The 21,074-nt window shown below is 32.6% G+C and overlaps 1 protein-coding gene across 5 annotated transcripts in view; it reads right to left on the bottom strand.

Moving 5' to 3' along the window:
• Window positions 1-239: 239 nt before the first annotated feature.
• Window positions 240-21,074, bottom strand: part of LOC118184157 (uncharacterized) — a 180,001-nt gene continuing 159,166 nt past the window's right edge. For all 5 annotated transcript variants that reach the window (XM_085816080.1, XM_085816081.1, XM_085816082.1 and 2 more), the window contains 2 exons: window positions 17,484-17,555; window positions 240-561 (listed from right to left, as the gene is read on the bottom strand). In XM_085816080.1, the coding sequence (XP_085672206.1) occupies window positions 421-561; window positions 17,484-17,555 (213 nt within the window). In that variant the 3' untranslated portion in view covers window positions 240-420. The remainder of the gene's footprint in view (window positions 562-17,483; window positions 17,556-21,074) is intronic.

The following is a 21,074-nucleotide window of genomic DNA, read 5'->3' as shown; positions in this document are numbered from 1 at the left end:
ATCTGACCTACATTTCGGCCACAATCTTCAAAGTGGACTATGTTGATATTTTGCTCAATATAGAAAAACTTCGTGTAGAGTTCGTTAAATTTCTTGAGATTGCTTGGGCAATCTTCTTATTGTGTTATAGGATGCTGTGCTGTAGGAGGGTTCTTGCAATTTATGATTCATGTTATAGCAAAACCGTGTTACAGGATGCCATGTTGTAGAAGGGCTACCTGTAATTCAAAACAAGCAAGTCAAAACTGAATCTTTATTATAAGAAAAGTCACTGAGTAAATCACTTTTTATGACTTTGATAAGATTAGTTATGATGAATGCTAATTTACTCTATGATTCATATTTATTAATAAACAAAATGTATACAAAAATTATAAATTTCAAACAAAGGAAATTGTAGAAAAAATGCAGTCATCTGTTTCATCTTTCCTTTCTTTCTTTTCTTCGTGATGCTCCAAGTGTCTTAGAACAACTTTTTTTAGGTGTTGGCAATAAAGGTGAAGCATTTCTTCCTTGCATAAATGATGAAGTAGGCTCATGTGGAACTGTGACTGAATTTGTCTAAAAAATTCATTAAAAGTATACAATATAGTTCTCACTGCTGATAATTAATATTTCAAAAATAAATTAATTCAAAAATTAAAACTCCAGAACACTGAAATTTCTTGTATGTCTTGTTCATTCCCTATACACTGAAACACGGGCTATAGATTAGTCCACATGATGATTTTAAATACTATATTATTTTAAATAAATTAAAATACTGGCTCATAAATGTGAATGCATAAACACAGAGAAGGCTAAATTGGACAAGGCTTATTAATTCATAAAGAAAGATGCCTTTACATTAAAATCAGAAAATTTAAAATCTTGGTTACTTTGAACAAGTTCTGAACAACCGTGAAATACAAAGAAATGACTTCCAAAGTACTTAACAATAATTTAAACTTCTGGCAATGGAAATAGCTTCACTAATTAAATTTATTTGTTACAAGGTGAGCACATGATTTTGCATTTTTCAACTTCCCCCTCCTATTCTATATATTTTTGGGGGGAGGGGGGAGTTTCTCTGCATTGATACCAGCATGATTCTATCACGAAACAGAATAAATATGTACCACCATTAAATAAAAGAATGCTCTAAAAACCTTTAAAATAGGCTTCTGTTAGTATTTTTTTCCACTTGGGGTGGGGAAAATAAATGTCATATGATTAATGCTATGCTAACACATATATGAAGCAAAATTAAGCAAAATTAAACAAATAAAGTTCAATCTACAGGAATGTCTGAATTACTGGAAACATACATAGCAAATTATGAAAGAAAAACAGTAAAAATTTTATGGAAAAAAAAAAAAAAAACGGCAGATTTCAGAAATTTCATCATTTGCTTCATATTTTGATAGTCAGCTTACTGTCAGCTTACATATTATGCTTCCAGCAACAAAAATTTTTTGTTAGTTTTGCAGAGCCATTAGTTTATTTTGAAACAGGAAACAAAAAATATACAATGCCCTTCCCAGGATCCCTCAAATATGCACCGAGTGTGCTATCGTTAAACCACAAAGGCATGCTGGAAGGAGGGAGAAAATAACCTTATATATTCTCCCTTTTAAAGGGTGACCAGTCTCCAAATCTTGGTGGTGACAAATTATCAGAAACCACCTTTTAGTTTTGGTGCCACTGTAGAGCCATTAGGCCATTTTGGCAGAAGACATGAAAAATGTACAATGCCCTGGCCGGGACTTGCCTGACTTCTCAAATACAAATGCACAGCGAATGTGCTACCATTAGACCACAAGGCATGCTGGAAGGAGGGAGGAAATACCTTACAGTTTGAACATCACTATGTGAATTATTTTGCATCATTTTGACCTAAGGTAACTTTATTTCTATACTGCTGCTTATAGTGCATATCATTTTCTTTGATTTCTTTGTATTGGGTGTAGTTATTAAAAAGTGCACAACTGAGGTGACTTTTCCTATAATCTCCCATAACTCAGATAATTTCAGGAAAAATCATATGAAGAATAAAACTATTGTAATTTTCAGCAAGTGAAAGAAAAGTGTACAGATTTTTGAATTCATAATAATTGATTTCTTTTACTTCCAAATTTTTAAATGTCGAAAGAACAGAAATGTTATTGCAATTATATATACAGTACAAAGTCCGTAATCCGGACGTCCATCATCCAGAATGATCTATAATGCGGACCTCAAAGCCACAAACCTTTTTTAAAATGCTTTACTCATGCGCATTTAATGCATAATGGAATGTAAAAGCTAGGCTAAAATTATCTTTATTGATTCTAAGGCATTTCAGTTAATGTTGCAGTTTGCACTGTTCCTTAATCTTCTAATTGGATCCAGCTTATTATTTTTTTTGCAGACTATTAGAGCAATTTTATAAAAGTTAAGCTTGAACTTTTGATTATGTCAAAAAGAGTTTCCAATTGTGGAGCTGCCAAAGGATCTACAATGCAAAAGCATGTTTCAATGTCCATCCAAACAAAAGGGGAATTGCTGCAAAAAATGAAAGGCATATCCATCTCAAAATTATGCGAGGAGTATGACATTGGAAAGTCAACTGTATATGACATAAGCAAAAAGAAAAAGAAACTTTTTGAATTTTTTATGGATTCCGACACACCCACTTGCAATGAATAACAGAAAAACGGTTCGTTATGCTAAAAGTGACGATCATGACAAAGTGATGATTGAATGGGTCAGACAGTGTCGCAGCGAGGGCGTGCCATTGACAGGTCCAATGCTAATGGCTCACACCAAAATATTTCATCAAGAAATGAACTTAGACACTGAGTGCACATATTCGACAGGATGGTTAACCAAATTTAAAAAAATTGCCGTGGTATAAGACAACTAAAAATTTCAGGTGAAAAAGCTTTAGCTGATACTGAAGTTGCTGAACAATCTGCAGATGAATTCATTAAACTCATTACTAGTGAACAATTATCTCCAAAACAAATTTACAATGCTGATGAAACTGGTCTTTCCAGGCAATATGTACCGTGAAATACCTTGGCAACCTCTACAGAAAAGGCTCCAACTGGTATCAAAGATTCCAAAGCGAGACTTAACAATTTTAGCGTGTGCAAATACTGCAGGAACGCACAAGTGCAAACTTTTCATAATAGGAACAAATGCACGACCTCGAGCATTTAAAGGTGTAATGATTTTCCCTTTTATATATCGTGCAAATAAAAGAGCATGGATGACACAAGTGTTGATGAATGATTGGTTTGAAAATCTTTTTATACCCGATGCTCGGCACCATAATAACAAGTAAGACAATAACTTGCTTTAATATGCAGAGATAATTTTTAAAGGTGAGCGAGCGGTTAGTTACAAATAATTAAATTAGGCAGTTAAATACCCTTAATCATTATAGATTTACATGACCACTATTAAATTTTATTAATTTTTCAAAAACATTTGTTGAAAAACCATTATTAAAATCACAATCTCTTTTCACAGTTTAAAAGGCATGTAATTTTAAACTGTCAGTTTTAAATCAATGTCATAACATTGATTCTTAAATGTGGTATTAGTGCGATTTCATATTAAAAGCTACAAAACATTTACTTGATCTGGTAAAAGTTAAATAGTTCAAAACCTCTTATAGACATGAACTTAGAACATACAGGCACATTCCTATGTTGACAAAATCAACTACAGCTTGTGGTAATGCAATTACAGGAACAGTCAAATTCAAACTAAAAATGTGGACTAGTAGTCAAAGACTATACAATTTAATTTTAATCTAAGCTGGCTCAGTAACTCTATTGCCATAACAAATTCCACTGTTAGCGCCAAATACGCAAAGATGAATAATTACAAATTATCAGAGCTGGCAGAAACTAATGCAACATCCAAGTGGGGGGAGGGGCAAAAACACTGTCTTTCAGTCCTAAAACCCAAGTTTAAAAACTATCTGATTTGCATTATGGTGAGGAAATGGAAAAGGGAACTTATAGTAAAGGCCAAAATTATAAAGAACTGGTTAATTTGCATAATATTGTATACATCATCAAATAATAAGTTTCTTTTTTCAAATCATTTCCTCTTTAAAATATTTGGAATTAATTAAAGATTTCTGTTACTCTAAAAAACCAAATGCATTTAAAATAAAAAGAAAAAGCTGATAAATATGAAATGATGTATAGTAAGGGTTAAGTTCAGGGACAATGAGGCAGAATTTTGAGAATTTAGTGATACACCGAACAGCAAAATCTAGAAATAGCAAAACTTTTAGAATTTAGGACAGGCAGTGGGAACCGAATTTAGGATCCATGAAAATTGCATCAGGTGGGAAAATGCCTTGTGCCAGCTCTTTGTATGATACATTGAGACATATAAGGTGAACCTTTTAAATTTTCAGTTTTCAATTTCTTTATTAATAGAAAAATTCTTTTTTTATAAATGACTGTCCATGCGAAAAGATTAGAAACATTTTTTATAGTTTCCATACTTGTGTCTAGTAACATAAAAATCCTAAAGAAATATTAGTCCTACCAATTCTGCAAGAGAAAAAGAGGCTAAAAATATTTTGAAAAGAAAAAAAAAAAAAAAAAAAAAAAAAAAAATCAGTAGAAAAAGTGTAAAATTAATTTTTGAATATTCTGAGACAATTCTTACCATGCAAAAATTAAAAGGAAGAAATTTTTAATTAATTGCATAGCTATTTTGCTTTTGCTATGAATTTTGTAAACTGTGCTTTACTGTGTTACTGTGTGCTTTACTTTGTAAACTGTGCATGCATTAGCTTGTTTATTTTTCAGATTCAAAATACTACATAATAAGTCGCCAAAATGGAAAGTAATGCTACTTTATAATATGACAGCAAAAGAAAATAAAAATGTTTTATTCTAATGTTATTCCTTAAATGCTTGCAAAAAAAAAGAGGGGGATTTAAAAATTCCCAGATCTCCAAAAATTAAAAATTTCTATAGAAATTAATCTTAAAAACCATCAAAATGTCGATAAGTCGTCAAATTTAGAGCTGTTTAATGAAAGAATTCGCATCCCCAAAAGCAGAAAGTTATTTAAATAGTCTTCATTAGAAAAAAATTAAATAATTTTGAAATGCTTATGTTCGACTCCTTGCTCAGAAACTCCGGTATCTCACCCTTTACAATAGAAACAGGAACAAATTATACCCATGAACCCATTCAAAAGATAATATTTGTCAGTGTCAAAAATATTTCTCCATAATGATAATTCACACTCAAAACAACATTCATAAAAACAAGACAGAAATTTCAGATGATTAAAATTAAAGACCTTCTGCCGATTTTGGCTGAAATTAAGGACTTTTAAGGACCAAAAATAGATTCCAAAAAACCTAAGGACTTTTAAGGACTATACGAACTCTGGATAGGAAGAAAAAGTGAATTACATAATTGTAGAGTATCATCGATTTAGTACCTTGTAGGCATGAATACTAAAAGCAGAAGGCTGAAAATGCACATTTGTTTCTTCGCGATTTCCGAAACTGTAATGTCATGAAACTTGAACAAAAGGAGAAAAGATTATCTTTCGGATGAAAAACCTGCCCGTATTGTGGCAGGGTGATGTCGCTTGTAATTCACAGTTGAGGGGACTGTGGTTTAAATCCAGCAGGGTCCTTCTACTGATCTTCTTTACAAAAAACAGAGTAGACAACACACAGATTGTGAACAATCATGTTGCAAAATGCATCAACTCAACGCAACTTGAGCTTGATGTGCGAAATTGTCCATTATGCAAATAGTGTATGAAGCACCACACATCTCGGACATCTGAGACAGCTATAAAAAAGATATCTCTTCATGGCTGTAAGCTGAAGCTCATGGTCATGCAGCGATTTTCAAAAAATGATTATTGTGAGATGGTTCTGCTTATGGTGAATGTCAGCGCAAGGCACAATCGGCAGCACAGTTGCATTGATAACGTTTTCCTGCAGGCCCCACATCCTTCAAAACCATTCTACAGGTTGTAAAACGTTTATAGGACATAGGCTGTGCGGATAGCCAAATCCGATCTGGCAGATGAACTATGGTAGAGCGGAAAGTGCAACCAGAAGACCTCATATATCAAAATAGCACCATAAGAGAAAGAAGTGAAAACTGTGGCGTCTCAAAAAGTTGTTTTTGGAAAATCCTAAATGAATCAGGTGCTCATCCATACCAACCAAAACCTAATCAGGCATTACTAGATGAGGATGCCGACAGACATTTTGCATGATGCTATTTTGTCATGAACCAGATAGAGGTCCAGCCAACATTCTTGGCAGATATAGTGCAGACGGATGAGGGACCCTTTTCGCAGAATGAAATGTACAATAGGCAGAAATCCTATTACTGAGCACTGGGGAAAATTCATCATGTTCTGCCGATATTTAACATCAAATACGGCTTTCGATTAATGTTTGGTGGGGAATTTATATCAACAGGCTAATCGGCTGAATATTTTACCAGGTTACCTTAAAAGCCACACAATATTTAGAACACCTGCAAGGACATAATACCCAATTTTGTTGAGAACCTGCTATTACTTCAACTCCTGAATGGATGATTCCAACATGATGTCGCAAGTGAAGCAATACCTGATGGAGGAATTTGGAGAATGAATAATTGGGTACAGTGGTTTCGAACAGTGGCCTACACATTCAACCTGACTTCCATCCAATTGACGTTTTCTTGTGCGGATACCTCAAAGTGCAGGTATATGCGACACTTTTTTAGTGGAACAAAATTTAATGTTTCTATATAATTATTAAGATTTCCTAAGTCACAACATGATGTAATGTTTTGAATAGTTATTAAGATTCGCCATGTGGCAACAACAAGTTGAGCTAAAAACCTCGTTACTTCGAGCGTTCCTTGATAAGTGTTGCGTAAGCTTTATTTCTTATAAGTTTGTTATATTTTTAAGTAAAAATAAGTAACATGTTGCAAACAAGAACGGAAACTGTAAAAACAAATATGCTGTTTCTTTTAAGAGCAAAATAAGCATTTATTTCACTTATGAAATGCTCTGGCTGATCAGTTTCGATTTCGCTTATTCATCAAATCCACACCTTTCACAAACATTGCAGTACCTTCAATCACATATTACAGATACTTTTACAAATGTGTCACCCGCTATGCTACAATGTGCAACATGAAGTTCTAAGAACGGTCCAGATGTGCATTTCAATTGATGGAGAGAAGGGCAAAATATCGAAAATAAAGATAGTGATAACTATTTCCCCCCCCCTTTCTTTCTAAGAATGTTTCGTGACTTAACATGTTAGAAAATTGCGAAACCAACAAATGCCTGTTTAAAATGTTCTATTCTTAACATTCATGTCTACGAGGTGTGTTTATGTACTAAATCGACGATACTCTACAACTTTGTAATTCACTTTTTTCTTCCTATCTCATATCGTTTTTGAGATAGGGATGCTAACTTCGCTGCTTTCCACCAGGTGGCCCTGAAAGCTCTTATCTAGTAGAGCATAGCCACTTTTCTATACCTGGACACCACTTTTATGACTATAGCCACAGCAACTCGGCAGTTAAACTTGTGGTACCAAACTTTAGCGGATAGCCTGCATATCATCACATCAGAGTAGGTTATATCTTGATTAATTAAATTTATAAATTTTTAATTTACTTTATTGCACTTTTAAAGCCCTTTAATATCTTAATTTTATCTGAATTTTCTTTATTGGTATTTTCTACAATTTTTTTTAATACGTCTAGTTATTAAAAAAATTGTCTAGATGTAATTCAGAAACATGGCACTGTTGAAAATTCTTTAGTCGCTCCTTGAAGGAAAAAAAAAAAAAAAAAAAACCCAAGGAATTTTCAATAACATTTTGTATCTTGCATCACTTTCTTTTCTTAAATTTTATTCAATTGCTTCTGTGCTTTGAAATGATTATATTTTTATTTTTATTCATATTTCCTTTTGGGAGGTAGCCAAACCTTTGATGATTTAATTATCATATCTTAATTATACATATATATGTAAAATAGAAAAAATAAAACGGCTTTGCTCTATGCAAACCAGCAACCTTTAATTAACTTTCTGCAATTCAGGATCTTCCCCCTAAACCAGTACTTTCAAGAACATTCCAGCCTATCATGTAACCTCTTCTATAAATAACTAATTCATGCCATTTCGCATCAGAAGCTGTTTTCTCCCTCTACTGTCAAGACCTATGCTGTTGCTTCTCATCTGCCTTTCCTTTGTTCTAATCCTATGATGCACTGAAATTAATTTATTTAGTAAAGAGTGATGATACGCCTTCAAGTTGAATAGAGATGTGCAATTAACCCCTTAACTGATGCGGAAAACATACAAGATTCATTTCCCATTGCCACGATTTTTCACACAGGCGCGCGTAGTTATGCGATGTATTGGGGAAAATAAGTGCAAGTTTTACTTTTTAAAAACCGTTTACTTTCACAAAATAAAGAATAAAAGAAAAAAAAATGAATGCATAAAATTTAATATTTTGAGTAAAAGTATAATAAAAAGATGTAAGTATAATAAAAATAAATAAATAAAATGTTTTTATAATAAAAAAGATCCCTAAAATGCAGTTTCGATCGATTCATATTTAGACCAGTAAAGTGTAATATCAGGTTTCAAAATTATACCTTGTGAAATCAGTATGCCTAAAAAAACATATTTCTTCTGAACTGGTTGAATGCCACGATTTTGTTCTTGATTTTTCGTTTGCAAGGTGTTGGTTCATATACTTGTCTACAAAATGGTTAGTTTCAGTAAGAAGCATGAGCAGTTCAAAAAATAATTCAAAAAAGATAAATGGTTTTGAAACATCCGTTATATCTTTCTTTAATCCTGGAACCTACTACAAAAAGTAAACAAAAATGGAGGACACAGAATAAAAAAAAATACGTTTTACTCAAACAACACCAGCCAATGCCGCGCAGTCATTACTTTCACCGCTTTAGACACACCCCTCTCTCCAATTTCTCCCCACACTTCTCTGAAATAGTACCCTCCTCCGCATTCTTTGCCAAGGTCGTTGTTTTGCATTCCAAAGCTTTGCGAATAATTTTACGGGTAACAGTACAAAGCAAATGATAGTATTTTGGAAGGGCGTATATATACACCCATGGCAGTTAATGCATCGGCTGAGCAAGGCGTATACATACGCCTATAGCAGTTAAGAGGTTAAAGGTTAAATTCTCCTGTGTCGTTCTTGGATTGAAAAGCATCACTCATGTGCCAGACTGCCAAAATATCACATATATATAATGTTGTATGAGCTTAAATTCACTTAGTGCGAAATCAAGTTATTCTACTACTTGCGCAATTGCTGCAAAGTAAGTTAATAATAATTTATTCACTAAAGAAATATTGACCATATTATCTCCTAATATTAATCTTAGTAGAATTATCCTAAAAAAGTGAATCCATAGTTAGTATGTTCAATTCCGAAAATTGTCCCAAAGCAACTTGAATGCAAATTTTCAAAAATGTTCAACGGGGACTTGAATTAAATCATGTAAAATAACATTTCAACTGCAAAAAGAAATAAATCAAAAGCAAGTAATCATTGCCATTGATCGGAAATTAGTTGACTTTTCAAGGGGAACAAACCAACTCCCATTCAATGAACAATAATTAAGAAATAAATACGAAGGTGTTTCGTCCTCTACTCCAGCATTAAGGCGATGCCAGACCGGCAATTCAAGCCAGGCCAAATATTTCCGTGAACAGAAGGGATCAAGAACCAATGCAGAGCACCAAAGAACTCGTTCCAATTAAGCATTTCCGCTAATTCAATTTTGAGTGAAAAGCAATTTCTGCAGTAAAATTGATAAATTACTCGAGTAATTGTCCCGCGAACACCCTTGTGCATTGAAAAAACAATTTAAATGTTTTTTGACTCGGAAAACTTCCAAAAGAAACTTCTCAACCGGTTACACTCTTGTACTAATAAATTCCTTATCAAACTAAAAAAATTCATTCATGAAAGCTACGACGAAATACAAATCATTAAAGACATGGTTCTCAATTTTTGTATTTTCAGACTTTCTGATTGTCTGAATCAATGCAAAATTTATTTTACAGTCAATTTTCTGCATCCGCAGTTTGACAATATTCGATTCTCTAGAATCATCAACGATTGTAAAGTTTACTTCCCAGCTGTAGACACAATACCAATAGTTGCATTTAAATATCAAAGGACCTTAAGCAACTTGCTAACTAACCACCATGAAATAGATGAGACAGCAGAATGACATTGCAAGTCACCAGTTTACAGTACTTACATAGATTCTCATCCCCAGCACATAATTACTGGCAATATCATACAAAACCATCAAGTAAAAACACTAATGAGTTATGGTGCAAAATTTAGACCAGTCAGAAACATAACTAAAAATTACTGTTGCAAGACTTTCGAAAACAGCATCAATGAATTTAAAGTAAGCTATCAACTGAATTTACCTATAGATACCTTTTTTAAATGGAAAGATTAAATTCTTCAACGCACATCCACTGAAATCAATCACCTCAAGTTTAAAAGTGCATTGAATTGATCGCAACTTACATGAGATATTAAAAATTTAAAAAACTCTTTACTATTACAAAAATAGATAAAGCAAATAATAACTTTAGCATTATATGAAAACAATTCTATGCAGAAATTATTCATAAAGAACTTTTCAACGCAACTACTTATCAATTAGCAAACCTTACAGAAACATCTATAATAAACAGAATTAAAACTTTTCATAAAAAAACTAAATATTACTTTAACCCCCTTCACGCCGACTGTCACGTCTACATGCCAGCAACGAACACACTCACTTCCCGGCAGACACGCATGCGTGCCAGAGCAATTTCCCGTTCAGGCCCGACTGTCACGTATTTGTGTCCATGTCCTGCAATGTTTTAAAAACTATAATTTCTGCCACAAGATGGCACTGTATGTCCATATGGTTTCAGATACATGTACATTAGACCTTCTACTCGAAATGAGAGAAGCATGACTCACATACACGCGTTCTTGATTATATAAACAAAAGGGGAAATAAATGTTTCCGAATGGCATGATTTATGACGTCTCTTTAAATTCGCACGTGGTAGTTGTTTATTGTAAGTAGAGAAGTTTATTTTCACTAAAGTGTTGGGTATTTTGGTTTGCAGTTCAGTTTTTAGAAAATAATTAGATCTTGTTAGACGTGAATTCTTTGTTTTCACCGTTGCAATGTCGAAGCCTCGAAAATGTTTCACAGAGCATGAAATAGGAGAAATGATGCAAAATATTTCAGATATTGATTCTGAAAGATTAACTGAAAGACATTTTCGAAAACTTTGTTCAGAAGAGACTGATAAGAAAATGAGATGACGCTTTGTTTGTTCACATTCCTGGAAAAATCCTCCAAAACAGCAAATGAGTTATTACGAGTGCAAGGAATGTAACGTAGGACTGTGTGTAGATCCCTGTTTTCAAATTTTTCATACGAAAAGAGAATTTTAGGTAATATATTTAGATTTCAGATGTATAATGTTAAAAGTCACAAAATAGTGAGTAATGAAAATAAAATGTGTAAAATATGCAGTTAAACAAGAAATAAGGTAATCAAAGTATATATAAAAATATCTATAAAGCATAAGCCGTTTAAATACTCTATAGAGCATTATTAAACAATGCGTTGATACTTCGGAAATTTCATGGATTTAGGCTTAATAGCAAAAAAGCCCCCGGCCCTGGACAGACACTCGCGTAAGACACTGCCGGCTCCGCGATAAGTGTGCGTTTGCGCTACGCGGCGCGAAGGGGTTAAATCCAAGCTACAACAGATTTTATAGCAAATGGAACTAATAATTACAAGAAAAACGTAGACTATTATTTTTCAATTCAACTTAAAAAAATCTGCAAATTTATTTTCAACGAGTGTAACACTAATCATAACTATTGCTGGATTGTCCCTAATAACATTCTTGTCATTAATGCCATTCAAACAATTAACATACAGAACATTAACTGCTATGACTTTGAAAACTTATATACCTCACTTCCTCTAGAAGAAATTTATACTAGTCTACTAGATCTGCCTAAACTCTTCCCTGATAAATGGAAAACCTACCTAAAATGCACACTTTTTCATAACTACATCAAATTTCAAAATCAACTTTTTAAACAAGTCAGAGGTCTTTCACTGGGATCCCATTCCAGTACCTCGCTCTGTAATATCTTTTTATTTATCAAAGAATTTAACTTCCAAAAAAATCTACAGGCACAAGAATTAAATTACTACAAGCACACTTACAGATATATTGATGATCTTATTAGAATAATTAATTTTGATAAAATTGAATACACCGAGATTTATTCAAATTGCCTTACACTTAATGAAACTAATAATTCACAAAATAACATAGACTATCTAGATATTCAAATCATTAACTGCAAAAAAATTTTACTTTTTGACAAAGCAAGAAACTTCAATTTCAATACTAACAAATTAATAAATTGGAATTAAAACATTTCCAAAAAAGTAATTAACAATAAAATAATAAATCAAATACAACGAATTAAAAATATCTGCACAGATACGATAAATCTACAGGACGAAATTTTGCTCCTTATTAAAATTCTGAAAAATAATCTAATACCTAATCAATTTATTAACCTTAAAAGAACAGGTGTTAAATACTCACTCTAAATCATTTAACTGATAGGGATATGATAATTTGTTCCTAAACCTGAGAAGGCGGTATAAGTTGGATGACTATCAGTTGAAGGATTTGTACATAGTGTAATTACAAAGCTGTATATAATGTAAAAAGCTAATTGTCTTCAGACTTATGCTGTTACTAAAAAAAATGGGCCTATTTCATAATCTTTAGTCTGTCAAATAGCATTTTGACAGTGAAAATTCCTTTTCCCCTTTTCTTAATTTCTTCCTTGTTACGACACGACAATTAGCCAGAAATTAATTAATTTCCATTCACTAGTATTTTCAAAAATTTTAACAGACAGTTTCACTCTAATAAGAACTCCAAAACATACGTCCCTCAAAAATTCCGAAAATTCCACTCCCATAAATTACTTCACACAAGTCTCACCAACTGATATAATTCAAAGCTCCTGCTGCCAATAAAGAATTTCGGAAACACAACCCTTCTGAGTCAGACGCGAAGAAAACACTTTGCCCACTTCCCACTAGAAAGAACGGAAGTTAATTAATGCTTTTTCTGGCCTTTTATATCTTCATGTACATTCTCTTTTCTTATTATATATATTTTAAATTTCAATTTTTATTATTATTTCTTGATTTGTTTTTGCAAAGATTGCATTATATTTCTTATATTTCGTAATTTTCTAATGTTTATTTCAATGACTTTGAGTTCTATTTCATAATGCCAATTTCCAATGTTTAATTTTTTGCAAATAGTTTTGAATTAAAATGCATAAACACGAGGGTGTCGGGGGAACAATTACTTGAGTAATTTATCAATTTTACTGCAGAAATTGCTTCTCACTCAAAATTGAATTAGCGAAAATGCTTATTCGAAATGAGTTCTTTGGTGCTCTGCATTGGTTCTTGATCCCTTCTATTCACGGAAATATTTGGTCTGGCTTGAATTGCCGGTCTGGCATCGCCTTAATGCTGGAGTAGAGGACGAAACACCTTCGTATTTATTTCTTAATTATTGTTCATTGAATGGGAGTTGGTTTGTTCCCCTTGAAAAGTCAACTAATTTCCGATCAATGGCAATGATTACTTGCTTTTGATTTATTTCTTTTTGCAGTTGAAATGTTATTTTTCATGATTTAATTCAAGTCCCCGTTGAACATTTTTGAAAATTTGCATTCAAGTTGCTTTGGGACAATTTTCGGAATTGAACATACTAACTATGGATTCACTTTTTTAGGATAATTCTACTGAGGTTAATCTTAGGAGATAATATGGTCAATATTTCTTTAGTGAATAAATTATATATATATACAGAGGTTTTCAGCAAAATGGTTACAAACTTTCAGGAGAGATGGAGTACACCTAAGTGATGGAAAATCACGAAGTAAGCAATGCATGGTCAGAAACGCTTCCTTGGCATGGTAGTGACAACACAAAAGAAAAAAAAGGAAAGACATGAACAGTGTTACAAAATATGTTTTACTATGGTACAGTACTTGTTTAATATGGTGTTTTGCTTGGTACAGTAGAAACCAACAAATAAGAACAAATACAGACAACAATAGTCACTAAAGAAGGTGTTTGAAATTACAACCGTGGACCATAGAGAAGCCCTTTGATGATGATCAACTGTTTTTGCTCTCATTTTTTGATTTCTGCAGCAGTAAGCATAAAAACTACCAGTCATATGATTTCAGAGATACTCTTTCTGAGTCTTCGAGCTATTACAATCCGCCCTCTATTAGATTCACTTAGATCAGTAGCCTTTACCATTACTCATAAAAGTAAGAACAAGAATGATTCCTTTCCTTCTCCAGCAGCAGTTAAATACCATTTGTACTTAATCACATCATCCAGATGAGTTCATTACAAAATGTGGGGACAGTCATAATGCTTTGATTTCAGTTGAGAATTATTACTTAATCCTTGATTCTATATACAAGAAATGTGCTAACACTAAAAAACCATACACGCATCCATTATTTCGTTCATAACGAAGGTGAAAACAATTTATTACAAAACCATGGCTTAAAAAAGTTGAAATAATTTAGCACATGTTAATGGCAATACAGACTTCTTAAATAATTGTTAATGCTAAAAGCAAAATTAGCATTCTAAAAGCAAAAAACCAGAAGGGAACTACAAAATATTTGTTGACGACATTCAATATTTGTCGATGTTTAAATGACTATTAAAATTTGAAATGCTAGAATATGCAGAACTAGTACAGTCAAAAGTCGTTAATCCGGACTCGTCGGGACTTTGGCGATTCCGGATTATAGATCATCAGTTTAAATCGCGTAAGATGGCATGCAGAAATTCTAAAATTAAAAATATGAAACAGTAATTTATGAAATAAAGAACAATTATGATCTAAAGGGTATCAAAATTTACAAAAAAAGTTTAATATTTATTTGTTTACTTTATTAAACATTTCTTTCAATGTAAGTTGTTTAAGTAGCGTTGCTTCGTTTTATGTGATAATACTTTCTCTATAATTCTATAAACAGATATAATTTTTTGTTCACTTACAAAGTTCCGCTGTTCAAGTCCCGTTAATTGCTGTGCCGAGAATACCGACTAACTTGTCAATCGAAATTTTTTCGTTTTCACTAACCTCTCTGTCACATTCTTCATGTCTTTATCCATTTTTTGCAGCAATTCCACTTTTTGCTTGATGGACATCGAAACATACTTTCGTTTTGTACGATCCTTTGGGAGCTCCAGAATCAAAAATTCTATTTGACATAATCGAAAGTTCAAGTTTACTTTTATAGTATTGCTCTTACAGTCTGCAAAAAATAATAAGCCGGATCCAATTCGAAAATTAAGGAACAACGCAATCATCAACATTAATAGAAATAGATAATTAGATAATTTTAGCTTACACCGTCCATTACACATAAAACGCGCACGCGAAAACGTATTCTGCGCTTGCGCACACGCAAATGCGCAGTCGTAAGAGGTCTTATGCGCACGCGTAAACGCCTGTGCGCATGTGTCAACGCGGCGCATGCGCAGAAAGTTTTTAGCTTTGAGGTCCGGATTATAGATCATTCCGAATTATGGGTGTCCGAATTAACGACTTTTGACTGTATCCTAGAACTCAAAGGTTTGTTTTCGTTTTATTCAATCTTATCCTAAGGCTAGGATATATACATCACACAGATTCACTACATTAAATTAAGCTCAGAGAAATTTAGTTTAATATGGAGATTTAAAATTTGTTACTTAATGCAAAGCAGGAAATGTCAGACTCAACTGATTTGTTTTCCTGTTCTTAGCTGATTAAATAGTTGACTTAATGGCTTCAATACATAAAAATTTGAACTCGCATGAAAAAGTTAATTACGGCAAAGGAAGCAAGGGCTGTCTATGGGAAGATATGTTTTTGTCAAGGAAACTGGCTTGTATCCACATTACACATGGGGAAAACCATGAAAACACCCATGCAGCCAGCCCATTCACCTACCTCAGGTTGAATTACCAAAATTCAGTTACTTATCACTTGGTGGCCAGGTCTGAAAGGAGAAGGGAAACTCAAAGATGTTTGTTAATGACAATTCTCAATTTTTAAACTATTACATTAACCCCTTCGCGCCGACTGTCATGTATACGTGCCAGCAACGAACGCACTTATCTACCGGCCGACACGCAGGCGTGCCAGAGCATTGTTGCGTTTTCTACCAAATGTCCCGTATTTGTGCCAGTACCTTGGAACGTTTTTCAAACTATAATTTCTGCCCCAAGATGGCACTGTATGCCCATATGGTTTCAGATACATGTACATTAGACCTTCTACTCGACTTGAGAGAAGCATGACTGACATACACGTGTTTTTGATTATATAAACAAACGGGGAACTAAATGTTTCCGAATGGCGTGATTTATGACGTCTCTTTAAATCGCACTTTATTCACACGTGGTAGTAGAAGTTTCATATGCGCTAAAGCGTTGAGTATTTCGGTTTACAGTTCAGTTTTTAGAAAATAATTAGATCTTGTTAAACGTGAATTCCTTCTGTTTTTACCGTTTCAATGTCGAAGCGTCGAAAATGTTTAACAGAGCATGAAATAGCAGAAATGATGCAAAATATTTCAGATATTGATTCTGAAATTCTGATATTGATTCTGAAAGATTAACTGAAAGACATTTTCGAAAACTTTGTTCAGAAGAGACTGATAAGAAGATGAGACGACGATGCTTCGTTTGTTCACATTCCCGGAAAAATCCTCCAAAACGGCAAATGAGTTATTATGAGTTCAAGGAATGTAACATAAGACCGTGTGTAGATCCCTGTTTTAAAATTTTTCATATGAAAAGAGAATTTTAAGTAATATAGTTTTCAGATGTATAATGTTAAAAGTCATAAAATGGTGAGTAATTAAAATAAAAAGTGTAAAATATGCATTTAAACAAGAAATAAGGTAATTAAAGTATATATATATATATAAATATCTATAAAGCATAAGCCATTTAAATACTCTATAGAGCATTATTAAACAATGCGTTGATACTTCGGAAATTTCATGGATTTAGGCTTAGTAGCAAAAAAGCCCCCGGCCCTGGAGAGACGCTCGCGGAAGACACTGCCGGCCTCCGCGATAAGCGCGTTTTCGCTACCCGGCTCGAAGGGGTTAATGCTCAAGAAGTAAGTAGAACTAGCACCCTAAGAGCCTATCTGATATTATAATATTTTTCTCATAATGGAAAGGGGGGAAATGGAGGAATTAGAAAAAATATCGCAAAAATTTAGAGACTAACTTCAGATTTTTTTTTTTTTATTATTAAAGAAAAGTAAAGCATACTTACTGCAAATGTAAATTCTCTAGCCTGCATAACAGAAGTATGATGAGAGCTGCTACTCATAAGAGTCACGCTTCTCTAAATACAAGATCAATAAAAAAATATCAATACATATATTACAATACATTAAAAAATTTTCAAATTATTTTTACAGTATGCAATTCATTAGACTAATAAAGAAAATACAAAAGCTATGCAACTAAAGTCCACACTACATAATAAGTTCACCAACTTTCTTGAATTTAAGGATTTTATGCACCTACTTCAGATGGGGAAGGTTCTTATAACATCAATTTTCCCATTATCCACAACTTCCAAGAAACTTTATTTAGTATTTACTACGGAATAGCAATTACACAAAATATGATACTTGACTATTAGTTGATGCTCAGACATGCAGTGCCAGCAATACACCTTCTAACTTTCTTTTCTGCAAGTGTTGTGACAACTCTAGAAGGTGTTTCAAACTTTTTAGAAATTTTTATTTTTGTTTATGTTTCCCTGTTAAAGAAGAATTTTAATATTTATTCTACCCCATCAACTTCAATTACAGCAAGAATATTTAAAAAAATAAATAAATAAAATCCTTTCCTAGTAGCAAGTTTACTGGAATAACATTTGTTTGATTTGCATTAATTTTTATTACATTCTGCATTATGCATTTACTAGATCTGCTGAGACATAACACAGAAGCTATTTGTTATTTTCCGAAATGTAGTTTTTTCCCAAAATATCATATGTTCTTATGCCAATTCTTATGTCAAAAAAAAATGTATATGACAGAAAATGCTTGATGAAAACATAATGTTAACAGTTATTAGAATATATATCCAAAATTAGTTTGATGGAAGACTTGCCAACCTCTGACACTCAAAAATCAGATTTTTTTAAGAAATCAGGAGATTTTTCACAAAATGATAAAAATATAGTTTTTAATAATGAATTAACTTTAAATAGTTAACTAATTCTTAAATGTAAGCAATACAAAAATACCTTACACATAGAAAACATTTTTATTACTTGCATCGTTTAAGAAGAAGAAGAAAAAAAAAAAAAAAAAAAAAAAAGACACTTAATTCAGTTTTCGTACAAATCTTATGAACGGTTGCAGATTTTGCTTTCATATTCAGAATGTTATGAACAGTGGCAGATTTGTGCTTAGCTAAACTTACAGTAATCGGAAAATGTTTCGTCTGTTGAGCAATTTTTTTTATTTCAAGAGAAATTTGTATCAGCTTTATGCTTATATTTTGCAGTATTTTTTTTAGAACTGCCAGTTGAATTGCTGAATGGAGCAGAAATTACTTTTTCTCAAACCTATTTTAGCAATGTAAGTAGTAACCATATCTCCATTTAATAATTTTATAACTTTCAATAGAGCCTTTTATCTTAACTCTCGAAGTATTTACATCTTCTTTAAAAAATGCAAAAAGGTTCCATTGATTGAGGATTCTAGATAAGCATTTCTTTACAGACAGCTAGCGCGTACACACATATTTCAAAATTTTTCTCATTTCAGTATTATGCAGCTGTTGGAACTGTTTCAATTTTTCCTTCCTTTTAGAACTCCTTTCAAGATAATAATAAATATCAACAATGTGTTCATCCACATTTATTGGTAAAGAAGCTGCCCCTTTCTCAACTGCTAAATTTAAGAGGTGACAGGTGCACCTCATAATCTACAAATCTGAATTTTCCTTTCTTAAGATGCCTGCAACACCAGTCTTCAAGCCTACCATTACTGGTGCATTATTGGCACCAAGTGCTAAGCAATTATCCAGAGGGACTGCATTTTCTTTTAAAGTTTTAATAATCAGCTGTGCTATATTAAAGCCTGTCAAATGTCCTTCTAAAGTGGGGACAGTAAACTGCGCTCAATTTCTGAAGACTCTGGATTAAGAAAAGAAACAACAATTGGATACAGTTTTGAATCGGTATTATTGCTTCCATCCATAGAGAGGCAGAATGGAGCTGTTTTAAGGCAATCAATAACTGAAGATTTATTTTTCAAACCCATTTCTTTAACAATTGTACCTGCTTTGGTCCTTGCGATTGAGTATTTCTTAGCGATTTCACTATTGGGAAACATTTTTCTAAATAAAGCTGCAGCGTGATCCTATGCATTCAGTGGCAGGTTGTGCTCCAGTAAAAAGGCAGAGAACACACATTCTGCATTAATAACTTTTTGGTCCTTTGTTTCCGAAGAAAAATTCAATTTTTCGTTTTTTGGCTGTGCTAAGAGGTAAATTAATTATGGTATTACTTCTATTGTGTAGCAAATTCACTTAATTATTCAATAAATCCCAGAGGACATTTATTGGTATACTTTGATAATTTTGTTTACTTTTCCACTTAAGAAACTTAATAAAATTTAAGATATATACATTGGATAACAAATGCATGTTTTATTTTATTATTACTCATGATCATCACCAGTTCAACACGAGGCTAATTGGTCCTTATAAATCACAACGCAATGCTAATTAGGTTAGATTTTAAGTAAATTTAATTTGTGTGAGGTATGTTCTTAAAAGGCACCTTAACACTTGAAAACACAAATACAATTATAATAGTTGTTGTTTTCTCCACTGAAGATTGAGATTAGAATATTCCCAATCTGGAATTAAATAAGGCTTTTCTTGCAGACATTCTGCAGCTAAACAAAAGAAAGAAATCTATTTTAATAAACTGATGTATTTTATATTTATTTTGCAGCATACATAAGGAAAAAATATGTGCATTAAATTTTGTGATGGTATGTCATCTACTAGACTACTAATGCTAGAATACTACTACTAATGCTAGAATTAATTTCAGGATTATGCCAGAGAAAATTTCCTGAAATTTGGAAATATTATTTACTAATAACAAATAAATTTAGAGGGAATAAGCAACATTAAATTATACGAATAACATAAAAATAAAGATAATTTCTTAAAAATTGAATTAGAGTAATTAACGATATTTTAGCGAATATAGTTATACTACATGGTTAGCCTAGATGACTGATTACAATTTTTTTATTTTACTGCAAAATGTCAAGGTATTTATTAAAAAAAAAATGGTTTAAAAAGATTTTGCGGTAAAATTCTAGTATACGGTAAGGCCTTGGCACAATTTTGAAAATTGTCGCCAAGACCCAAATGACCCGTTTACTGCGCATCATCATGTCGCCAAATCCCATTACATGGAGATTATTCTAACCAAAGAACGTCTATGTAAAGAAGAAAAGGTTCCATACAAGTAAAATGCTATTACGCCGCTAGAATGCGGAGGGAAAATTTGCCAGAATTTCCTTCTCCGCGATGTGTACAAAAAATTGAGAAACACGTGTTAAGAAGAAACGTTCTTTGACAAAAAAGAAAACTACGAAAATCCATTTTTAAATTATTGCAAAAAATCCAAGAAGAAACGTTTTATCAAAGGACGTTTCTTCTTGGATTTTTCGCAATAATTTTAAAAACGGATTTTCGTAGTTTTATTTTTCCATGAAAATAACTAATCCATGAATTAATTTACTTGCGGCAAAAAATATTTTCTTTTCCTTTAGAGTTTAACCACCTGTGCTAAGACGGTGCGGTGCCGTGCGCTACAATA

The sequence above is a fragment of the Stegodyphus dumicola genome, chromosome 4 (assembly GCF_044657685.1).
Source record: "Stegodyphus dumicola isolate Sdum_Otavi_A_Nest chromosome 4, ASM4465768v1".
NCBI lineage: Eukaryota > Metazoa > Arthropoda > Arachnida > Araneae > Eresidae > Stegodyphus > Stegodyphus dumicola.
This window is presented reverse-complemented; position numbering and strand designations above follow the sequence as displayed.